At 38.1% G+C, this 18096-nt stretch overlaps 1 protein-coding gene across 1 annotated transcript; it reads right to left on the minus strand.

The window, feature by feature from the left end:
* Nucleotides 1–6014: 6014 nt before the first annotated feature.
* Nucleotides 6015–16923, minus strand: LOC100894320 (C-type lectin domain family 2 member E). Its single transcript, XM_035255711.3, has 5 exons — nucleotides 16820–16923; nucleotides 11921–12046; nucleotides 10414–10592; nucleotides 9737–9843; nucleotides 6015–8810 (listed from the first exon to the last, which is right to left on the minus strand). The coding sequence occupies exons 1-5, from the start codon at nucleotides 16896–16898 to the stop codon at nucleotides 8645–8647; spliced, it is 657 nt and encodes a 218-aa protein (XP_035111602.1). The 5' UTR covers nucleotides 16899–16923; the 3' UTR covers nucleotides 6015–8644.
* Nucleotides 16924–18096: the final 1173 nt, after the last annotated feature.

Raw genomic sequence — 18096 nt, forward strand, 5'->3', positions numbered from 1 at the left:
GTTTAATTAGATCCCATTTGTCTATTGTTGCCTTTGCTTTTGGTGTTTTAGTCATGAAGTCCTTGCCTATGCCTATGTCCTGAATGGTGTTGCCTAGGTTTTCTTCTACAGCTTTTATGGTGTTGGTTCTTATGTTTAAATATTTAATCCATCTGGAGTTTATTTTTGTATAAGTTATAAGGAAGGGGTCCAGTTTCAGCTTCCTACATATGCCTAGCCAGTTTTCCCAGCACCATTTATTAAACAGGGTGTCCTTTCCCCATTGCTTGTTTTTGACTAGTATGTCACAGATGAGATGGTTGTAGATGTGTGGCATTGCTTCCGAGGCCCCTGTTCTGTTCCATTGGTCTATATGTCGGTTTTGGTACCAGTACCATGCTGCTTTGATTACTGTAGCCTTTTAGTGTAGTTTGAAGTCAGGTAGTGTGATGCCTCCAGCTTTTTTCTTTTTGCTTAGGATTGTCCATACAGGCTTCTTTTGGTACCATATGAAGTTTAAAGTGGTTTTTTCCAGTTCTGTGAAGAAGGTCAGTGGTAGCTTGATGGGGATAGCATTGAATCTATAAATTACTTTGGGCAGTATGGTCATTTTCAGAATATTGATTCTTCCTAACCATGAACATGGAATGTTTTTCTATTTGTGTCCTCTCTTAGTTCCTTGATCTTTGTAGTTTCTCCTTTGAAGAGATCTTTTACATCCTTTGTTAGTTGTATTCCTAGGTATTTTAATCTCTTTGTAGCAATTGTAAATGGGAGTTCGCTGATGATTTGGCTCTCTGGTTGTCTGTTGTTGGCATATAAGAATGCTTGTGATTTCTGCACATTGATTTTGTATCCCAAGACTTTGCTGAAGTTGCTTATCAGTTTCAGGAATTTTGGGGCTGAGACGATGGGGTCTTCTAGGTATACTATCATGTCATCTGCAAATAGAGACAATTTGGCTTCCTCCTTTTCTATTTGTATACACTTTATTTCTTTTCCTTGCCTGATTGCTCTGGCTAGAACTTCCAGTACTATATTGAATAGGAGTGGTGAGAGAGGGCATCCTGTCTAGTGCCAGTTTTTAAAGGGAATGCTTCTAGTTTTTACCCATTCAGTATGATATTGGCTGTGGGTTTGTCATAAATAGCTTTTATTGTTTTGGGATACATTTCATCTATACCTAGTTTATTGAGAGTTTTTAGCATAAAGCGCTGTTGAACTTTGTCAAAAGCCTTCTCTGCATCTATTGAGATAATCATGTGGTTTTTGTCTTTGTTTCTGTTTATGTGGTGGATTATGTTTATAGATTTGCATATGTTAAACCAGCCTTGCATCCCTGGAATGTGCTGTTGGATTCGGTTTGCCAGTATTTAATTAATGATTTTCCCATCAATGTTCGTCATGAATATTGGCCTGCAGTTTTCTTTTTTAGTTGTGTCTCTGCCAGGTTTTGGTATCAGGATGATGTTGGTCTCATGGAAAGAGTTAGGGAGGATTCCCTCTTTTTTGATTGTTTGGAATCGTTTCAGAAGGAATGGTACCAGCTACTTGTACATCTGTTCGACTTTGGCTGTGAGCCCATATGGACCTGGACTTTTTTTTGTTGGTAGGCTGTTAACTCCTGGCTCAACTTCAGACCTTGTTATTGTTCTATTCAGGGTTTCAACTTCTTCCTGGCTTAGTCTTGGGAGTGTGCAAGTGTCCAGGAATTTATCCATTTCTTCCAGATTTGCTTGTTTATGTGCATAGAGCTGTTTGTAGTAATATCTGATGGTAGTTTGCATTTCCGAGGAATCAGTGGTGATCTCCTCTTTATCATTTTTTATTGCATCTATTTGATTCTTCTCTCTTTTCTTTTTTATTAGTCTAGCGAGCAGTCTGTCTATTTTGTTGATCTTTTCAAAAAACTAACTCCTGGATTTATTGATTCTTGAAGGGTTTTTTTTTTTGTGTGTCTCTCTCTTTCAGTTCTGCTCTGATCTTAGTTATTTCTTGTCTTCTGCTTGCTTTTGAGCTTTGTTCTTGCCCCTCTAGCTCTTTCAATTTTGATGATAGGGTGTTGATTTTAGATCTTTTCTTGTTTCTCATGTGGGCATTTATTGCTGTAAGTTTCCCTCTAGGCACTGCTTTGTGTCCCAAAGATTCTGGTATGTTGTGTCTTTGTTCTCATTGGTTTCAAAGATCATTTTTATTTCTGCCTTCATTTTATTGTTTATCCCTTCATCATTCAGGAGCAAGTTGTTCAGTTTCCATGTGACTGTGCAGTTTTGTGTGCTTTTCTTAATCATGAGTTCTAATTTGATTGTGCTATGGTCTGAGAGACTGTTATGATTTCTGTTCTTGTGCATTTGCTGAGGAGTTATTTATTTCCAATTATGTGGTCAATTTTACAGTAAGTGTGATGTGGTGCTGAGAGGAATGTGTACTCTGTGGATTTGGGGTGGAGAGTTCTGTAAATGTCTATTAGGTCCACTTGTTCCAGATATGCATTCATGTCCTGGATATCTTTGTTGACTTTCTGTCTCATTATCTGTTGGATATTGTCAGTGGAGTGTTAAAGTCCCCCACTATTATTGTGTGGGAGTCTAAGACTCTTTGTAGGTCTCTAAGAACTTGCTTTATGTATCTGGGTGCTCCTGAATTGGGTGCATATGTAGTTGCATTGATCCTTTTACCATATGTAATGCCCTTCTTTGTCTCTTTTGATCTTTGTTAGTTTAAAAACTGTTTTATCAAAGACTAGGATTGCAACCCCTGCTTTTTTTTTTCTCTCTCCATTTGCTTGGTAAATCTTCTTCCATTCCTTTGTTTTGAGTCTATGTGAGTCTTTGCATGTGAGATGGGTCTCCTGAGTACAGTTCACCAGTGGGTCTTGACTTTATATCCAGTTTGTCAGTCTGTGTCTTTTGATTGGGGCATTAGGCCATTTACATTCAACATTAATATGTTATGCTTGAATTTGATCCTGCCATTTTGTTACTGGTTGGTTGTTTGCCCATTAGTTGATGTGGTTCCTTCATTGCATCATTGTTCTTTACCATTTGGTTCTTTTTTGCAGTGGTTGGTACTGGTTGTTCCTTTCCATGTTTGGTACTGCCTTCAGGAGCTCTTGTAATGCAGGTCTTGTAGCAATGAAATCTCTCAGCAATTGCTTGTCTGTATTTTATTTGTCCTTCACTTATGAAGTTTAGTTTGGCTGGATATGAAATTCTGCATTGAAAGTTCTTTTCTTTAAGGATGTTGAATATTGGCCCCGACTCCCTTCTAGCTTGTAGGGTTTCTGCCAAGAGATCTGCTGTTTGCCCAATGGGCTTCCCTTTGTAGGTGACCTGACATTTCTCTCTGGCTGCCCTTAGAAATTTTTCCTTCATTTCAACCCTGGTGTATCTGATAATTATGTGCCTTGGGGTTGTTCTTTTTAGGAATATCTTTGTGGTGTTCTCTGTATTTCCTGGATTTGAATGTTGGCCTGCCTTGTTAAGTTGGAAAAGTTCTCTTGGATAAAATCTTGAAGAGTGTTTTCCAACTTGGATTCATTCTCCTCATCACATTCAGGTATGCTGATCAAGCTTAGATTATTAGGTCTTTTCACATAATCCCATAGTTCTCGGATGCTTTGTTCAATTTTTTTACTCTTTTTTCTCTAATCTTTCCTTCTCATTTTGTTTTATTGATTTGATCTTCTATCTATGATACCCTTTCTTCTGCTTGATTTGGCTGTTGAAAACTTGTGTATGACTCACAAAGTTTTCGTGCTGTGTTTCAGCTCCATCAAGTCATTTACGTTACTCTCTAAGCTGGCTATTCTAGTTAACATTTCATCTAGCCTTTTTTCAAGGTTCTTAGTTTCTTTGCATTGGGTTAGAACATGGTCTTTTAACTCAGAGAAGTTTGTTATTACTCACCTTCTAAAGCCTGCTTCTGTCAATTCGTCAAATTTATTCTATGTCTTGTTTTGTTCCCTTGATTGTGAGGAGTTGTGACCTCTGGGAGGCGAAGAGGTGTTCTGGTCTCTGATGGTTTCATCATTTTTTGTGCTTGTTTCTTCCCATCTTCATGGATTTTTCTCCCTTAGATCTTTGAAATTGATGATTTTGGGAGGAATCTCTGAGTAGATGTCCTTTGTTAAGTTTAGAGCTATATCTTTTTTGGCCTGTAGAGGCAATGCTGGGCTGCCTCAGATTCAGTCAGGTTGCTGGGTGGGTGGTCCTCCCCTGGAGTCTGTTTGCAGGTGAGATTAGCCCTACCTTCCCAATGGTGTCTTTCCTTCCCCACGCTCCATCTTCACGGACAAACTGGTGTATTTGCTGCCAAGCTGTCTAGTGCGTGGGCTTCAGTTTGAGTTTTATGGGGATGGCACCTGCCAGGCCTTATGGCCTGTTTCCCTGCTTTCAACTCTGCCTCTTTCTGTGGGATGGGTCTGTCGCACTGGCATTTGTCCGAACTTCTGCCCAGGTCCATGCCAACAACTTGCAGCACCAGGCAGGAGCTGTTGCTCAGATATGCGACAACCCATGGCACCCCTCAGTCTGGCAGGGATCTTGTGGACTGGGTTGCAAGAGGGATGAGGTTAAGCACAGGATCTGAATTGGAGCACCAAGGGGGTGAAGTCCCTGATCCACCAAGCTGGCTGCATGTTCCAGGTGGGGACACATCCTGCCCTGTCTTGGTTTGCCCTCTCTGGGTGGCTCTCACCCTGCTTCAGCTCCTTCCCTGGGCTATTATATTCATGTCCTATCAGTCCCACCAAAAAAAAACTGGCACCTAGCTTGGAATCATGAAGTCCTTTAGCCCTCTGCATCTCATTCACTGGGAGCTGATTCCAGTGTTGCCTCCTCTCAGCCATCTTGGGGCCCCACAATTTGTGTTGTTTTTAAACCACTTGTCTTATTTCATTTAGGTTGTAATAAAATACCATAAAATGGGTAACTTATGAACAACAGAAATGTATTTCTCAGTTCAGGAGGCTGGAAGTCAAAGATCAAAATGCCGGCAGATTTGGTGCCTGGTGAGAATCCACTTTCTGATTCATTGATGGCACCTTCTACATGTGTCCTCATATGGTAGAAGGAACAAGGGGGATTTTGTGGGCCCCTTTTGTAAGGGCACTAATCCCATTCATCAGTGTTCTACCCTCATGACCTAATCACCTCCCAAAGGTTTCACCTCCTAATGCCATCACCTTGGGAGTTAGGATTTCAACATAATGAATTTGGGAGTGGAAGGCACAAATATTCAGACTATAGCACCCCTAGTTTATGGTAATTTATGATTACACAAATACAGTATGTTAATTAAGCTCTCTCAGCCTCAAGATCTATATGAATAAAGGAGTATAATAGCACTTTCCTTGGCTGGTTTGTTCTGAGGAATGAAATCTGTGATTTAGGTGAAGATGCCCAAAAAATTTCATCAGTTAATATACCTATTAAGTTACTAGTAATTCATGCCTGCTTTAGGAAATATTATGAACTTCAACATCTAAAATCTTCCTGGTGATGCTTTGATATGGAGAATATCTACAATCTTTTTATTCAGGGCTCAGATAATGACATTTCCCTCAAGTGTGGAACACTGGCCAAAGACTGTTCTGAATGTTCAGTTCTGGGGTTTAAATATTCTGAATATTGACGTTTCCTCAAGACTAGGAGAAAGGGTGTGCTTCATCCTAGTGCATCGTGAAAATGATCTGAGAGAAGATGAAGCCCATTAGGCAGAGCAACTACTGTTAAACAGCTTAGCAGAGAAAGAAGAAAAAATTACCTTCCTGAAGAAGCAAATTCACTGAGCCCAAAGAGTCCATGTTGACTTAATCATAGGTAAAAATCATTTCATTTGCAGGGCCAGCTACATGAACATGCAATCTGTGTGGTAGCACAGTTCCTCGGGCTCAAAGGGCCCCAAAGGTGGTTTAATGCTTTTAAAAAATTATTAATAATTTTTTAACAAGATGATCTACATTTGTATTCTGCACTAGGTCCTGCAAATTATGTTATACTCTCTGACGCTGTGTGCATGAAAGGGATGAACTATTTTTTGCTTCATCTAATATAGTTTTTATTTTATAATTAAACTTTTTATTTCGAGCTAGTTGTAATTCACATGCAGTTGTAAGAAATAGTACAGAAAGATTCCACGTCTTCTTTACTCAGTGTCCCCCAAAGGTAATACCTAAAAAACTGCACTAGAATATCACAACTAAGATAATGACCACGGATACAATGAGGAAACAAAACTCTTCCATCACCAGAGATCCACACCACCTTTTCTCCATACTATGCCTTCTTCTTCACTCACCTATCCATAACCCTTATTCTCTATCTGTACAATTTTGTCATTTCAAGAATGTTATGTAAATTTAATCATACAAAATGCAATCTTTGGTAATTGGCTCTTCTAACTTAGCCTAAGTACTTTGAGGAAGTTTTGTATGCATCAATAGTCCATTCCTTTATATTGCTGAGTATTCCATTGCATGCCTGTAACAGCGCTTACTTAATTATTCAATCATTGTGAGCCATATGGTTTTTATAGATTCTAGCTAGTATGAATAAGGCTGCTATGAACATTTTATATACAGGCTTTTGTGTAAATATAAGTTGTCATTTATGTGAGAGAAATGTCTACAAATGTAGTAACTAGATTGTATGATAGTAGAGTATTAAAAGAAACTGTCAGAGTCACCAGATGGCAGAATAAAAAGGTCTAAACTCTCCTTCCTCACCATGGACACATCAGTTCAACAGCAACACACAGATAAATTTCCATCATTGGAAATCCAGAAACTAATGAGCCACTCCTGCACCCTAGGTAAGTGTGAAACTATCCATATCAGAACTGGCAGGAAACAACTTGCACACACTGCGATATTAACCCCCAGTCCTCATATGATGCCACGTGGATGGGAAATAACTCTCAGCCTGTCCCTCAGGAGTGGATACCTAGAGAAGTTGTGATACCTGTCTGGTACTTCTCTAGGTATTACTAGAGGGATTGATTTCTTTTTTTTCTTATTAACCCCTTGGTTGAAGAGAGGAACTGTTTCTAACTTCCCTGTTTTGGTGAGCTGACAGGGCCCAGCATCTGTTAAACACCTGGAGCTACACAAAACAAAACAAGAGTTGTTTTTTAAATAGTGTTATAGCCCTGTTACTTCAAATATTTTCAGGGCAGTTTTTAATAAGCATGTGGGTACTTTCACTGCTCCCCACTTTGGCTCAGTGCAGAGTGATAAAGCCCAGCTTCCAGCATCTCTCTGAAAAGCAAAGGAGACAGACCAAGTAACTAGCCCCCCAGCTTTTCTGGCTGCTACCTGAGGAACTGGATTTTATCTCATGTGTCTGAGAGCACTGAAAGGATCTGACATACTCTAGATACCTGAGGACTATTTTAAGAACAAACATTGTGACTTGAACTACCATGAAAGTATACGTGGTACCCAGAACTTCCGTCTGGACTGGTTGGTAAAGGTGGTCTCCTGTATGAGACCTGTCTGTGAAGACTGGAAAGGAAGCTGTGTTATCTGGTGCACAGACACCAATGCCAAGAGTCAAAGAAAATAAAGAAATATGTTCCAAATGTTACCCACACAATAGGTAGGTTAGTCACTTGTCAAGTGTCAACCCCATGACCACAGCCAGGGAGGATTTAGCAAGAGTTCATCACTTGCAGAAAGTAAAAAGCACACTGGGCAAAGCTCCCAAAGCAATCCTTCTTCAAGATGGGAGTTGGGTCAGGTTTTATAAGCATAGGGTAATGACACCATCTGGTTGGATCTTGTAATGAGGTGATGCTGGAAAGTGTGCTCTCAATGGATCCTGCCATGGAGTGAGACCAGAGTTACATCCAGTTGGATCCTGGATCCTGCCACCATGTGCCCACTTCTTAATTCAGCCTCTGTACCTCATTCTGAACAATTAGGTTTCCCCTGTGGTTGCATACTTGGTTCACCTGGCCATGCTCAGGTTACATGACCTGAGGGTCCATGACAACTGAAGAACAATTCCCAACTTTGTTACCATAAAAGCTGAACCATGTAAGTCTATTGCTGTACTAGTCACAATAGCCAAGACATGGAATCAGTGTAGATGCCTATCAACAGTGAATTGGATAAAGAAAATGACCTATGGTCATAAGATGTCTACAGCTAAGGAAGTGTAGTAATGCCTGCAAGGACAAAAGAATGTCCAGATGTCCTAATGTCACATAACAGTACATGCTTTTAAGATATAGTCATACTTTGATGCACTTATGCATTAAAATGACAAAGATAAGTTTCTTTATATCAATGAAGTACCAAATTGTGTCACACTGACAGCCTACTCACATGTAGACATAATTTAGCTTTTATATATAAAAGAAGACTTTAAAACAAAGACAGCTTTCTGAGGATACCCTCCTCTGTAACTGAGTAGCTTTCAGTAAATCAGCTTTCAACTGATTTAGGTGAGTCTTGACAGTCCCAAAGTTAGTGGGTGTGGGCTTTCCAGGAACTCAGAGGATGGTGGCTCTTGTTTTACAGCTCTACCAGGTAGCATCCCAGTGGGGGATCTCTGCATTGCCCTAGTAGAGGTTCTTCAAGAGGGATCCACCCCTATGGCAGTCTTCTGCCTGGATATCCAGGTGTTTCCAGGTGTTATATACATTAATTATATATAACAAGTTATGACACATCTATAGGGAAATTCTGTAAAGAGTTTCTAATTTGGCAACTGTAGACATAACTCTTTGGCTTGCTACAAATCCATTTTCTGTCTGTATAGATGCTGGCACTACTGACTCCATTGTCATTCAGGTAGGCACATTCTCCAACTCCTCTGATAAGAAACCTAAAAACAAACACAAAAATATTGAATATTTGGAAGTTAGACACCTGCATTTGTTCCTCCCCTATCATTATCTGCACCCCTCCAAATTTTAATGTGAATAAGAGAAAAGCAAAAGCCTGTCATTAATATTGCTTCATAGTAATATAAACCATTTCTGTATTTAGTGTCTTTTATGTTCTCAAGGTCCTTGCTTGAAAATCACAAGCTTATCATTCATCCATACCAAGCCCAGCTATGTTGATAGGTATTTAACTGATGCTTGCTGCTGTACCCAAATGAACTGCTGCCACTGGTGGTCTTCAGTGAAGATGATTTCCAGTCTCCTGAACTGTTTCATAAATGTGTGAAAGTAAAAACAAACAAAAAAACAGTAGATTCCTAAAAAGGCTTAGCTTTGATTAATGGATATGACTGGGTTCCTATATTTTATCTGCTGCAATGTGATGATTATATTCAAAATACCCCATTGAAATGTTCACAGTCCAAATAACTGTTACTAGTTTCCTTCTGGTGACAAAACTTTAGGAGTGAGAGATTCCCTTGAGTCCCCTGGATGCTTTCCTATTGTGAATGGATGCAACAGCTGGAAGAGTGGGCTTAACAGCCTTGTGGATATCAGCTCCTCAGTGGTGTCCTACAATTGTAGAACACTTGTTGTAAATCAGTTATAAGTAGTGATTTCAGCAGTTTTAAATCAGTGAATTAAAGTGTAAAATTGTGTCAAATGTCATTGTTATGTTACTGAAATCACAGTTAAGTAAAGCTTTCCCAAAGACACAATTAATAAACAGAAGAGTATAAAAAGGGTTTAGATTTCTTACCTTATATTGCAGTAAGCTTTCCATGATACATTTCTCATCTCATAAACACAACTCACACACATAACCACACATAAACAGAGCAGAAAGATAAGTCTCAAAACATACATGTTATTATATTCTGTGTTGTCTGTCCACCTCCAAATGTGATGGTATGATTCTCTTCTAAGGCCAATCCAGTGGTCAGAAGGGCCTTTGTATCTTTTCAGGAAATTCTATAATAAAACAGAAAGTAATACCATGTGTCCCTTTCTTCCACATTACTCTGGAGTCTGTCTTCCCTATCCCTTCTCTTTTTGACTGGCAGTGTGGTGTAATTAAGCAGCATATGCTCTGGAGTAAGACTAATTCCCAATTCTCAATTTAAGTCATTTAATGTCCCTGATCCTAAATTACTTTATTTAAAGTGAGCATATATCCCAGTTTGATTGGGAAATTCCCAGTTTAAGCTTGTCATTCCACCAATATATTAATGCTCACTTTCAATACCCTATATGTCTTAATCTAGATGACAAATTATTTAATTATGTTAATTATTAATAGAATGAGAACAATACAACTCATCTTGCAGGTTCACCATGAGAATTACATGAGAAAATATATCTAAAATATCTCACAGGGTTCCAGGCAGAGAACACATCCTCAACAAATGTTGGATGTGAAAACACATCTCATGCCCCTGGAATGGGATCTTTCCTCGTATTTCAGCTTTAACCCTATGCAGCTGACCTGCCTCAGGGGCCTAAGTTATTTGACAGAAAACATGATTCAAAAGTATCTCTTACCAGTTCTTCCATAGTTGCAAACTGAGCAAGGCTGGCTTCTAATGAGACACAGAAGACTTGACTGAAAGTCCAATTTCTTGTGTCTTCAGAAAAATAAAAACATTTACTCCCAAATCCAATCCAGCTTTTTGGGCAAGCAGCATACTTAGGTGACTCTATCACTGGCTTTTCTTCTCTTGCTAAAACCGAGACAATCACAATGAAACATAATAAATAAATTTTCTCATCCCTTTTATCTATTTTTCTGCTTACCTTCCTGAGGCCAATTTTGAAGTGTACACATGTGATTGTTGTTTTCCTAACTCATCACATAGAGCCTTATCCTAAGCACAAAGTCATCAGTCCAGTGGTTTTCAGCTGGATACCTGCACCCTTTACTTTCTGAAGTTTACACTGACATTACAGTTTCAAGGAAATCAATTTCTATAGCATCGACTTCCATAGTACTGTACTTCACAAGGCCGTGTAGATGATTTTTCCATATCCTCCCTCATATTAGCCTTCCTTCCTCTTGACGAAGCCATTTGAGAACCTACTGCCTCTATATACAAGAGATGAGGGTTTTTTTTAATGTATATAGTTCTTTTATGTATATAGTGCTTTCGTGCATTCTCAATCTGCTTAAGTAGAAGACACCAGTTCTTAAGGCCAGATGGTTTGTCTGAAAACATTTCAAGTAGAGATATTACTTTATTTTTAATAAAAATGAAAATTCTTATAGGAATTTGTCAGGAAATAGCTCCGTAAGTGAAATTCCTATACCCATAGCTTTCTCATATCAATGAATGGCAAGTGCATTGTTGCCAAGGCTCAAAAGAAAAAAGACTTACCTTTTACTTTTCTCTTTTTAAGACTTTTTATCCAATTTGATATAAAATACTGTTGGCCCAGCTTTCAAAATATCCAGAATCTGACCACCCTCCCCTACCTAGTCCTAATCCAGCAATCAAGTGATTATTCTACAATGGAAGTCACATCACGACATTCCTCTCATACACTTTTCCTCATCCAAGGCTCCCTATTACACTGAAGGTAAAAGTCTTTAACTGATCCTCAAGGTTCCTCCATTTCTAATGCCCATGGTATCACTCTTCTTCTTCATCCTCACTCTGCTTTACCTACAGAAGTCCCCTTGCTGTTCCTCAAACAAGCCAGGAAGAGTCCTCCTTTAGGCTTTTGGTCCACATGTTCTCTGTTTAGAATAGGTTCCCCAGGTAGCCACATGGTTCCTACATCTCTTTCAAAAGGTTGCTGAAATATCATCTTCCAAGGAGGCTTTGTCAACCTATTGCAACCTGTTAGACCTCCACCCTTATTTATTATTACTTTTGTTTTTCTGCTGGAATATAAGTCCCTGAAGAGCAGGGATTCTTTTGTGCGTGTTTTGTTTGCTGATGTAATTCAAGCATTTCACACAGTGACAGGCAAATAATGGAGCTTAATAAATATTTATTGGCAACATAAACATGTAAATAACATTGTACAGTTTGTAGAACAAATAACTTACCTGACAAAACAATAGAAAGTGCAACCACACTTGTAGTCAGAACTGCAATGATGAACAAGCAACAATAAACCTTGATAGGAGTTACCGGAGATATAAGTGCTAGGCATTTTCTCTGCAGAGTTCTACCTGTAAAATACAAATATTAGAATCTCAATCTCAGGAAGATCATAGGGAGAAAATGTATCATACAATCAACAAAAGCTTAGTTGTACTTCAACTCTCCTATTGCCAACTCCTCTCACAAAAGGTCTTGGATCAAAAATAAGAAAAATGGCCCAAAGAGGGATAGAGACAAAAATCAAATTCTCCCCATCATCAGGGAATCTTCCAGTTATTGGAAAAAGTAGAAATTGGGATGAAAAACAAACATACACAATCCAGATTTAGTCCCGTAGTAAAACAGCTGGTTAGAAGCAACAAGGAAAACAGAAAATGAATCAGTGTAATTCACCATATTAATAGAATGAGAAAGGTACAACATATGAGTATCTGAATAAATGCATGTTAAAAACTTAATATTCATCTAACAAATTAGATATTGAAGAACCTTCTTCAACTTGATAAAGGGCATCTACAGAAAATCTACAGCTAGCACAAAAGTTGATAAAGGAATGAATTCCAGTGACAAGGAATAAGGCAAAGATGTCTGCTCTCTCTAACCAATCCAATTTAACATTTTGCTGGAGTCCTATTAGGGGCAAAAAAAATAAGAACAAAGAAAGAAATGTCATAGAAGTTGGAAAGAAATAAAACTGTTGCTATTCACAGACAACATCATTGGCTGCATTTAAAATTCTAAGGAATATACCAAACTGCTACCAAAACAAATGAATTTGGCAAAGTTACAGGATTAGTTATGTTAATATATAAAAATATATTTCCATATATTTGTAATTATGAAGTGGAAATTTAAGTATAAAAACAATGCCATATATAATAACATGAACGACTATTATAAATATATCAAAATGTTTAGGATCAGTATGATGAAAGCTACAAACCAAAGGGACAAAGAAATCAAAGCTGACTTGAATCAACAGAGGGACATAAGATATTCATAGACTGTAATATGCAATATTCTGTATGTCAATTATATCCAAAAAGGTTTAGAGATTCAGCAGATCTTGATAAACATTGCAGTATGTATTTCTTTTTGTAGAAACAAGCAAAGTAATCTTAAAATTAGACGGAAAAGCGAAGAACTAGAATAGCCAAACAATTTTGAAGAAAAAAATGGCCAAATTTGGAAATCAAAGAACCTGTGTTCATAATTTACAAAGCAATAGAAACAAAGACAGTATGATATTGACAAAAGAACAGACACATAAATCAATGGAATAGAAAAAAGATTTCAGAAACGAATCCAAACATGTATGATCACTTGACATTTGACAGAAGTGGAAAGTAATCAGGCATGTAAGGGGTAGTATTTTCTGAACATGTAATGCTGGAAAAGACAAGCAAAGGCAGAAAAACATCTTTCTAAAAAGTGAATTGTATCTAGAATATATTAAGAACTCAAAACTCAACAATAAGAACACTAAATTAAAAATGGACCCAATTATTTGGAGATACACTTGATTAAAGATATGAATGGCAAATAAGTGCATAAAAACATGCTTGAAATAACCAGTCATTTGAGAAATACAAATTAAAAGATGAATGACTACTACATGCTTATTAGAGTGGGAAACAAAACAAAACAAAAAAGAAACAAAACCAACTGCTGGTGAGGAAGGGATGTGATATAGTTTGGATCTCTGTCCCCACCCAAACCTTATGTTGAATTGTAATCTCCAGTGTTGGAGCTGGGTCCGGTGGGAGGTGATGGCATCATGGGGGCAGATTTCCCTCTTGGTACTGTGTCGCAGTAAGAGTGAGTCCTCTTGAGATCTGGTTGTTGAAAACTGTGTGGTATCCTCCCCCGCTCCCTCTCTTCTTCTCACTCTGGCCAAGCAAAGTGTAGACTCCCCCTTTGTTTTCTGCCATGATTGTTAAGTTTCCTGAGGCCTCTCTAGAAGCTGAGCAGATGCCAGAATCATGTTTCCTGCCCAGCCTGTGGAATGGTGAGCCTCTTTTCTTTACAGATTACTCGGTCTCAGGTTATTTATTTATAGCAGTGCCAGAATGGACAGGATTCAACTGGAATTTTCATGCATCATGACTGAAAATACAAAATGTTATAGGCACTCTGGAAAAGAGTTAAGCAGTTCATTATGATAAATGTAAATGCACCACATGCCCTGGCCATCCTATCCCTAGGTATTTAAACAAGGGGCGTAAAAACTTGTGTTTACCCAAAAACCTGCAAGGAGTATTTACATCTGCTTCATTCATTATCAGAAAAACTAGCAACAACTGAAATATGCTTCAGCTGGTGAAGAGGTAAACAACTATTCTTCAGCCCTAATAAAAAAAAATTGAATCACACATTCACAATTGCCCACTTCTTACTGTGTGTGAGCTGGCCAAACCTTTGTCAAGTTATTCTCCTCCTGACAGACCCCAAATGGGTTTGCCTGCAAGTTTGCCTAACAAGCCCCAAAGCACAGACTTGCAAGAAAACATCCTGCCTTACCCTGACTACAAAACACCATTTCCTGTTGAAATCCTTAGACCTTTTCCCCTGCTCTCTCCCACACCATTAATATATTTTCCAAATCAATGTTACTTCTATTTCAACAGTCCCTTTGAATAAAGTTTCTCCCTATCTAAGCTCAGACTTGTTTTTCTTTGACAAATGACACATACTATAATAAAGATGACTTGCAAATGTATTATTGCTAAGTGAATAAAGTCAGATTCTACATTTACCTACTGCAGGATTCTGCTGATATGACATTCTGGAAAAGCCAAAGTGCAAGAACAAAAAACAAATCAGTGGTTGCCAAGGGCTGGGGGTAGAGGAAGAGACATTCTACACAGGAGCATGAGGGAATCCGGAGTGGGTGGGTATGGCTCGATAGCTTGACTCTGATGGTATTACATGAATATATGTTTATCAAAACTCATAGAAATGTACACCAAAAGAGTGAATTTTACTGAATATAAATTGTAGTATTTTAAAAGTCCCTGCCAACTTTCTTTCATTTAACATACATCTCCAAGAATAACAAGGAGCTTCAGCTTTTAGATTCTAGACAGAGAAAAAGATGGGTAAGATTGGATTAAGCAGTAAACATTGTTTGGATTTTTGCTCATATAAAAATATCAACCTTTATTCTTTCTGGTTCCACACTAATGCAAAATTGTCTTAAAGGTTCAGAATACTAAGACTTCCATAATTCTTTTTCATTCTTACTAAGCTAATATGTAACTCTCCCCTTAAAATTTCCCCTAAATCTCCCATTTGCCTCTCTTACTAAACCTTCTAAATGTCCCTAGTACTCTTCTGCTTTTTTACATCTCTAGCTCCTCCGACTAATACTGAGACAGCCAGGTGGGAAGCGGTCCCTAGAGAAACTCCCAACCAGCCTGCCCACTGAGGTGGAGCCTTGGGAAGTTCACAAGGTTTGCAGCAGGAATGAGCCTGAGCCTGGCCCCTCTTTCTCCTGTGTGGAACCTGGGATTCAAACTGCCAGGTGGAAAGCGCTCTAGCAGAGGGCCTCTGACCTTGCGAGAGTACTTGTTTCCCCGCCCTTTTCACCCAATAATACCCTGCTTCGCTAACCCTTTAAACTATCTGCAAGCCTGAATTTTTGTGGCCATGGGACATAGAACCTCGTTTTTAGCTGAACTATGGAAAAGCCTTACAACAATATTCCCGCATGCATCTTGTTTCATTTCTCTCTCTTACTCACTTATTTCTCTTCTGTCTTTGTTATGGTGTGTCCTGACTCCTGCAAATTCATATCACTCTTAAAGTACACACTGAACACAATACCCTTCAGATTTCTAGTTGGAAAAACAATATTAGGAATTATGCCTCAGAGGAACAAAGAAATAAACCATATTACTGGTCAAATTTTAACTCAGTTTCAGGATCCAACAAACAACACAATGCATCTTAAAAAACAATTTCACAACTGCACCAAGTAGCAAATATTTAGTTTCAGTTCTGTAAATATTTGAGTTAGTTCATACAATCTTTAGAACATTTCTGTTCTTTAGAACATTTCTTAAACATTTCTGTTTAAGAACCCTGAGCAGAATCAGGTCCGGCAGAGTTTGGAGGAAAAAAAAAGTACCCTGTACTTTTTCTATGAAATGCAGCATCCTGAACTCCTGAATAAAAGTATATTTAATAAATAAAATTGAGGGAGGAGGGGAGAAGGAAAGAAAAAAAGAATGAAATCACTTTTTTGAGAACCAAAAGAGGTCAGGAAAAGGTATCCTTTCCTCTGTACCGAAGCTGTACTTTTGGTTTTTGAAAAGCAAAAGAGGTTCAGTAAAAGGTATCCTTCCACTGTACTGAAGCACAAACTTAACCCATTAAGTGGTTGTTCTTAGAAAATTTGCCACATATTGAAATGCTAAAGGGTTTGCTGGTGGGCAGGGTCCACTTCTCACTCTTACCCTCAAATCTCCACATCTCTTTTTAATTACAAAGGATCTATAAATCGAAAGCCATGGATCAATAAATAAAAAGCCCCCGTGTTTGCAGGGCAACACTTAACAAAAATAGCACTAACAATATAAACATAAAGAACATTTTTCCCTTCATCTTCTTATAATCTAATTAATTGTTCATTTCTCTTACCCCAGAGATATTTAAGTAACGTGCACAGTACAATAACTGATGTAGCAATTACACATCTATTCTCCAAACCATCCCTAAATTGCAAACATATCACTTCTACAGAGACTAGCAAGTGCTAATGCTCCTAAAACCCAGCTTCCTTCATGCTGCAGTGGAAGAAAAGTTGCCTCTATTTTTTCAAATGCCATCAATTACATTACCAGATTCTCCCTCTTCCAAGCCATCTCTGAATGCAAGATCTATTTTTAAAATTTTCTGTGAAGTCTCTGCAGCTGTCATCTTGTAGCTTAGCAGAACAGATTAGAAAATGCCTTTAGAAAGGAAGCTGAAACTGAGCCGTCAACGGTTTGGTATCTGGTGACGTTGAAATGATTTGCTTAACTCTTACCGTGAACTCACAAAATGCTCTGGATAAGCAAATAATTCAAATATCACCAGATATGAGGAATTATCAGATTCAGGGATGAAAGTGGATACAAGGAAAAAACCTTATAGATATCACTAAACATCCACTATTAATGGCTAAAACAAAAGACTAATACAAATATTTTTAGGGGAATGTGCTACTATTGGAACTCTAATACACTGCTGGTAGGAGAACAAATCTAAAAACTGTGTAATACTCTCTGACATAACTACTAAAGTTAATCATAACCAAATCCTGATCTAGTAATTCTACTCCTAAGTATATTTCCCCATGAAACACACATATATACACAAAAGGGCATGCACAAAGTGGTCATAATAGCATTACTTGTAGCAAACCTGGAAACTCAAATTCCCATTACAAGTAGAATGGAGACATATTGCATGTTAATACTATGAAGTAATATACAACAATAAACAGGAAGAAATTCCTACTATAGGCAACGCCATGGATGAACTCAAAAACATAGTATTTAGCTCAAGAACTCAGACACTACTGCTTACATCTTGAACTGTTACACTTATATAAAGTTAAAAACAGACAAAAGTAATCTGTGAAGATTCTTTTGTGAAACAAGAAGGAAAAAGGTGACTGGAAAGGGTCCAAGAGGGTTTGACACTGCTGGTAAACTTCTATTTCATAAGAAGAGTAGTGGTTGTATGGATGGTGCTCACTTTGTGAGAATTAAGTATATACTTGTGATAAATAACTGTTCACTATGCTAAATAAAAATATTTACTGAATAAATATATTTGTGCCGAAAACAATACCTGTATTAAAAAAATAAAATAGCACACATTAAATGCATCAGAATGGGTACCTGCCTGTAGGGGGTTGGGAAATAGGACTAAAACGAGAATACATAAATAAGAGAGGCTATAGAAATGTCAATGAGGACAGTGTGGCATCAACACACATTATAATTTACACACCAAATATATTATCTGTGGTCTAAATCCCTTAAGCCACAGATGGCATGGCCTGTCTGGGAGAACTCCCTTCTTGTGCCCCTCAAAGTTCTGCAAACTCTGACAGAGAGGGCAGGTCAGA

The sequence above is a fragment of the Callithrix jacchus genome, chromosome 9, assembly GCF_049354715.1.
Source record: "Callithrix jacchus isolate 240 chromosome 9, calJac240_pri, whole genome shotgun sequence".
Lineage (NCBI taxonomy): Eukaryota > Metazoa > Chordata > Mammalia > Primates > Cebidae > Callithrix > Callithrix jacchus.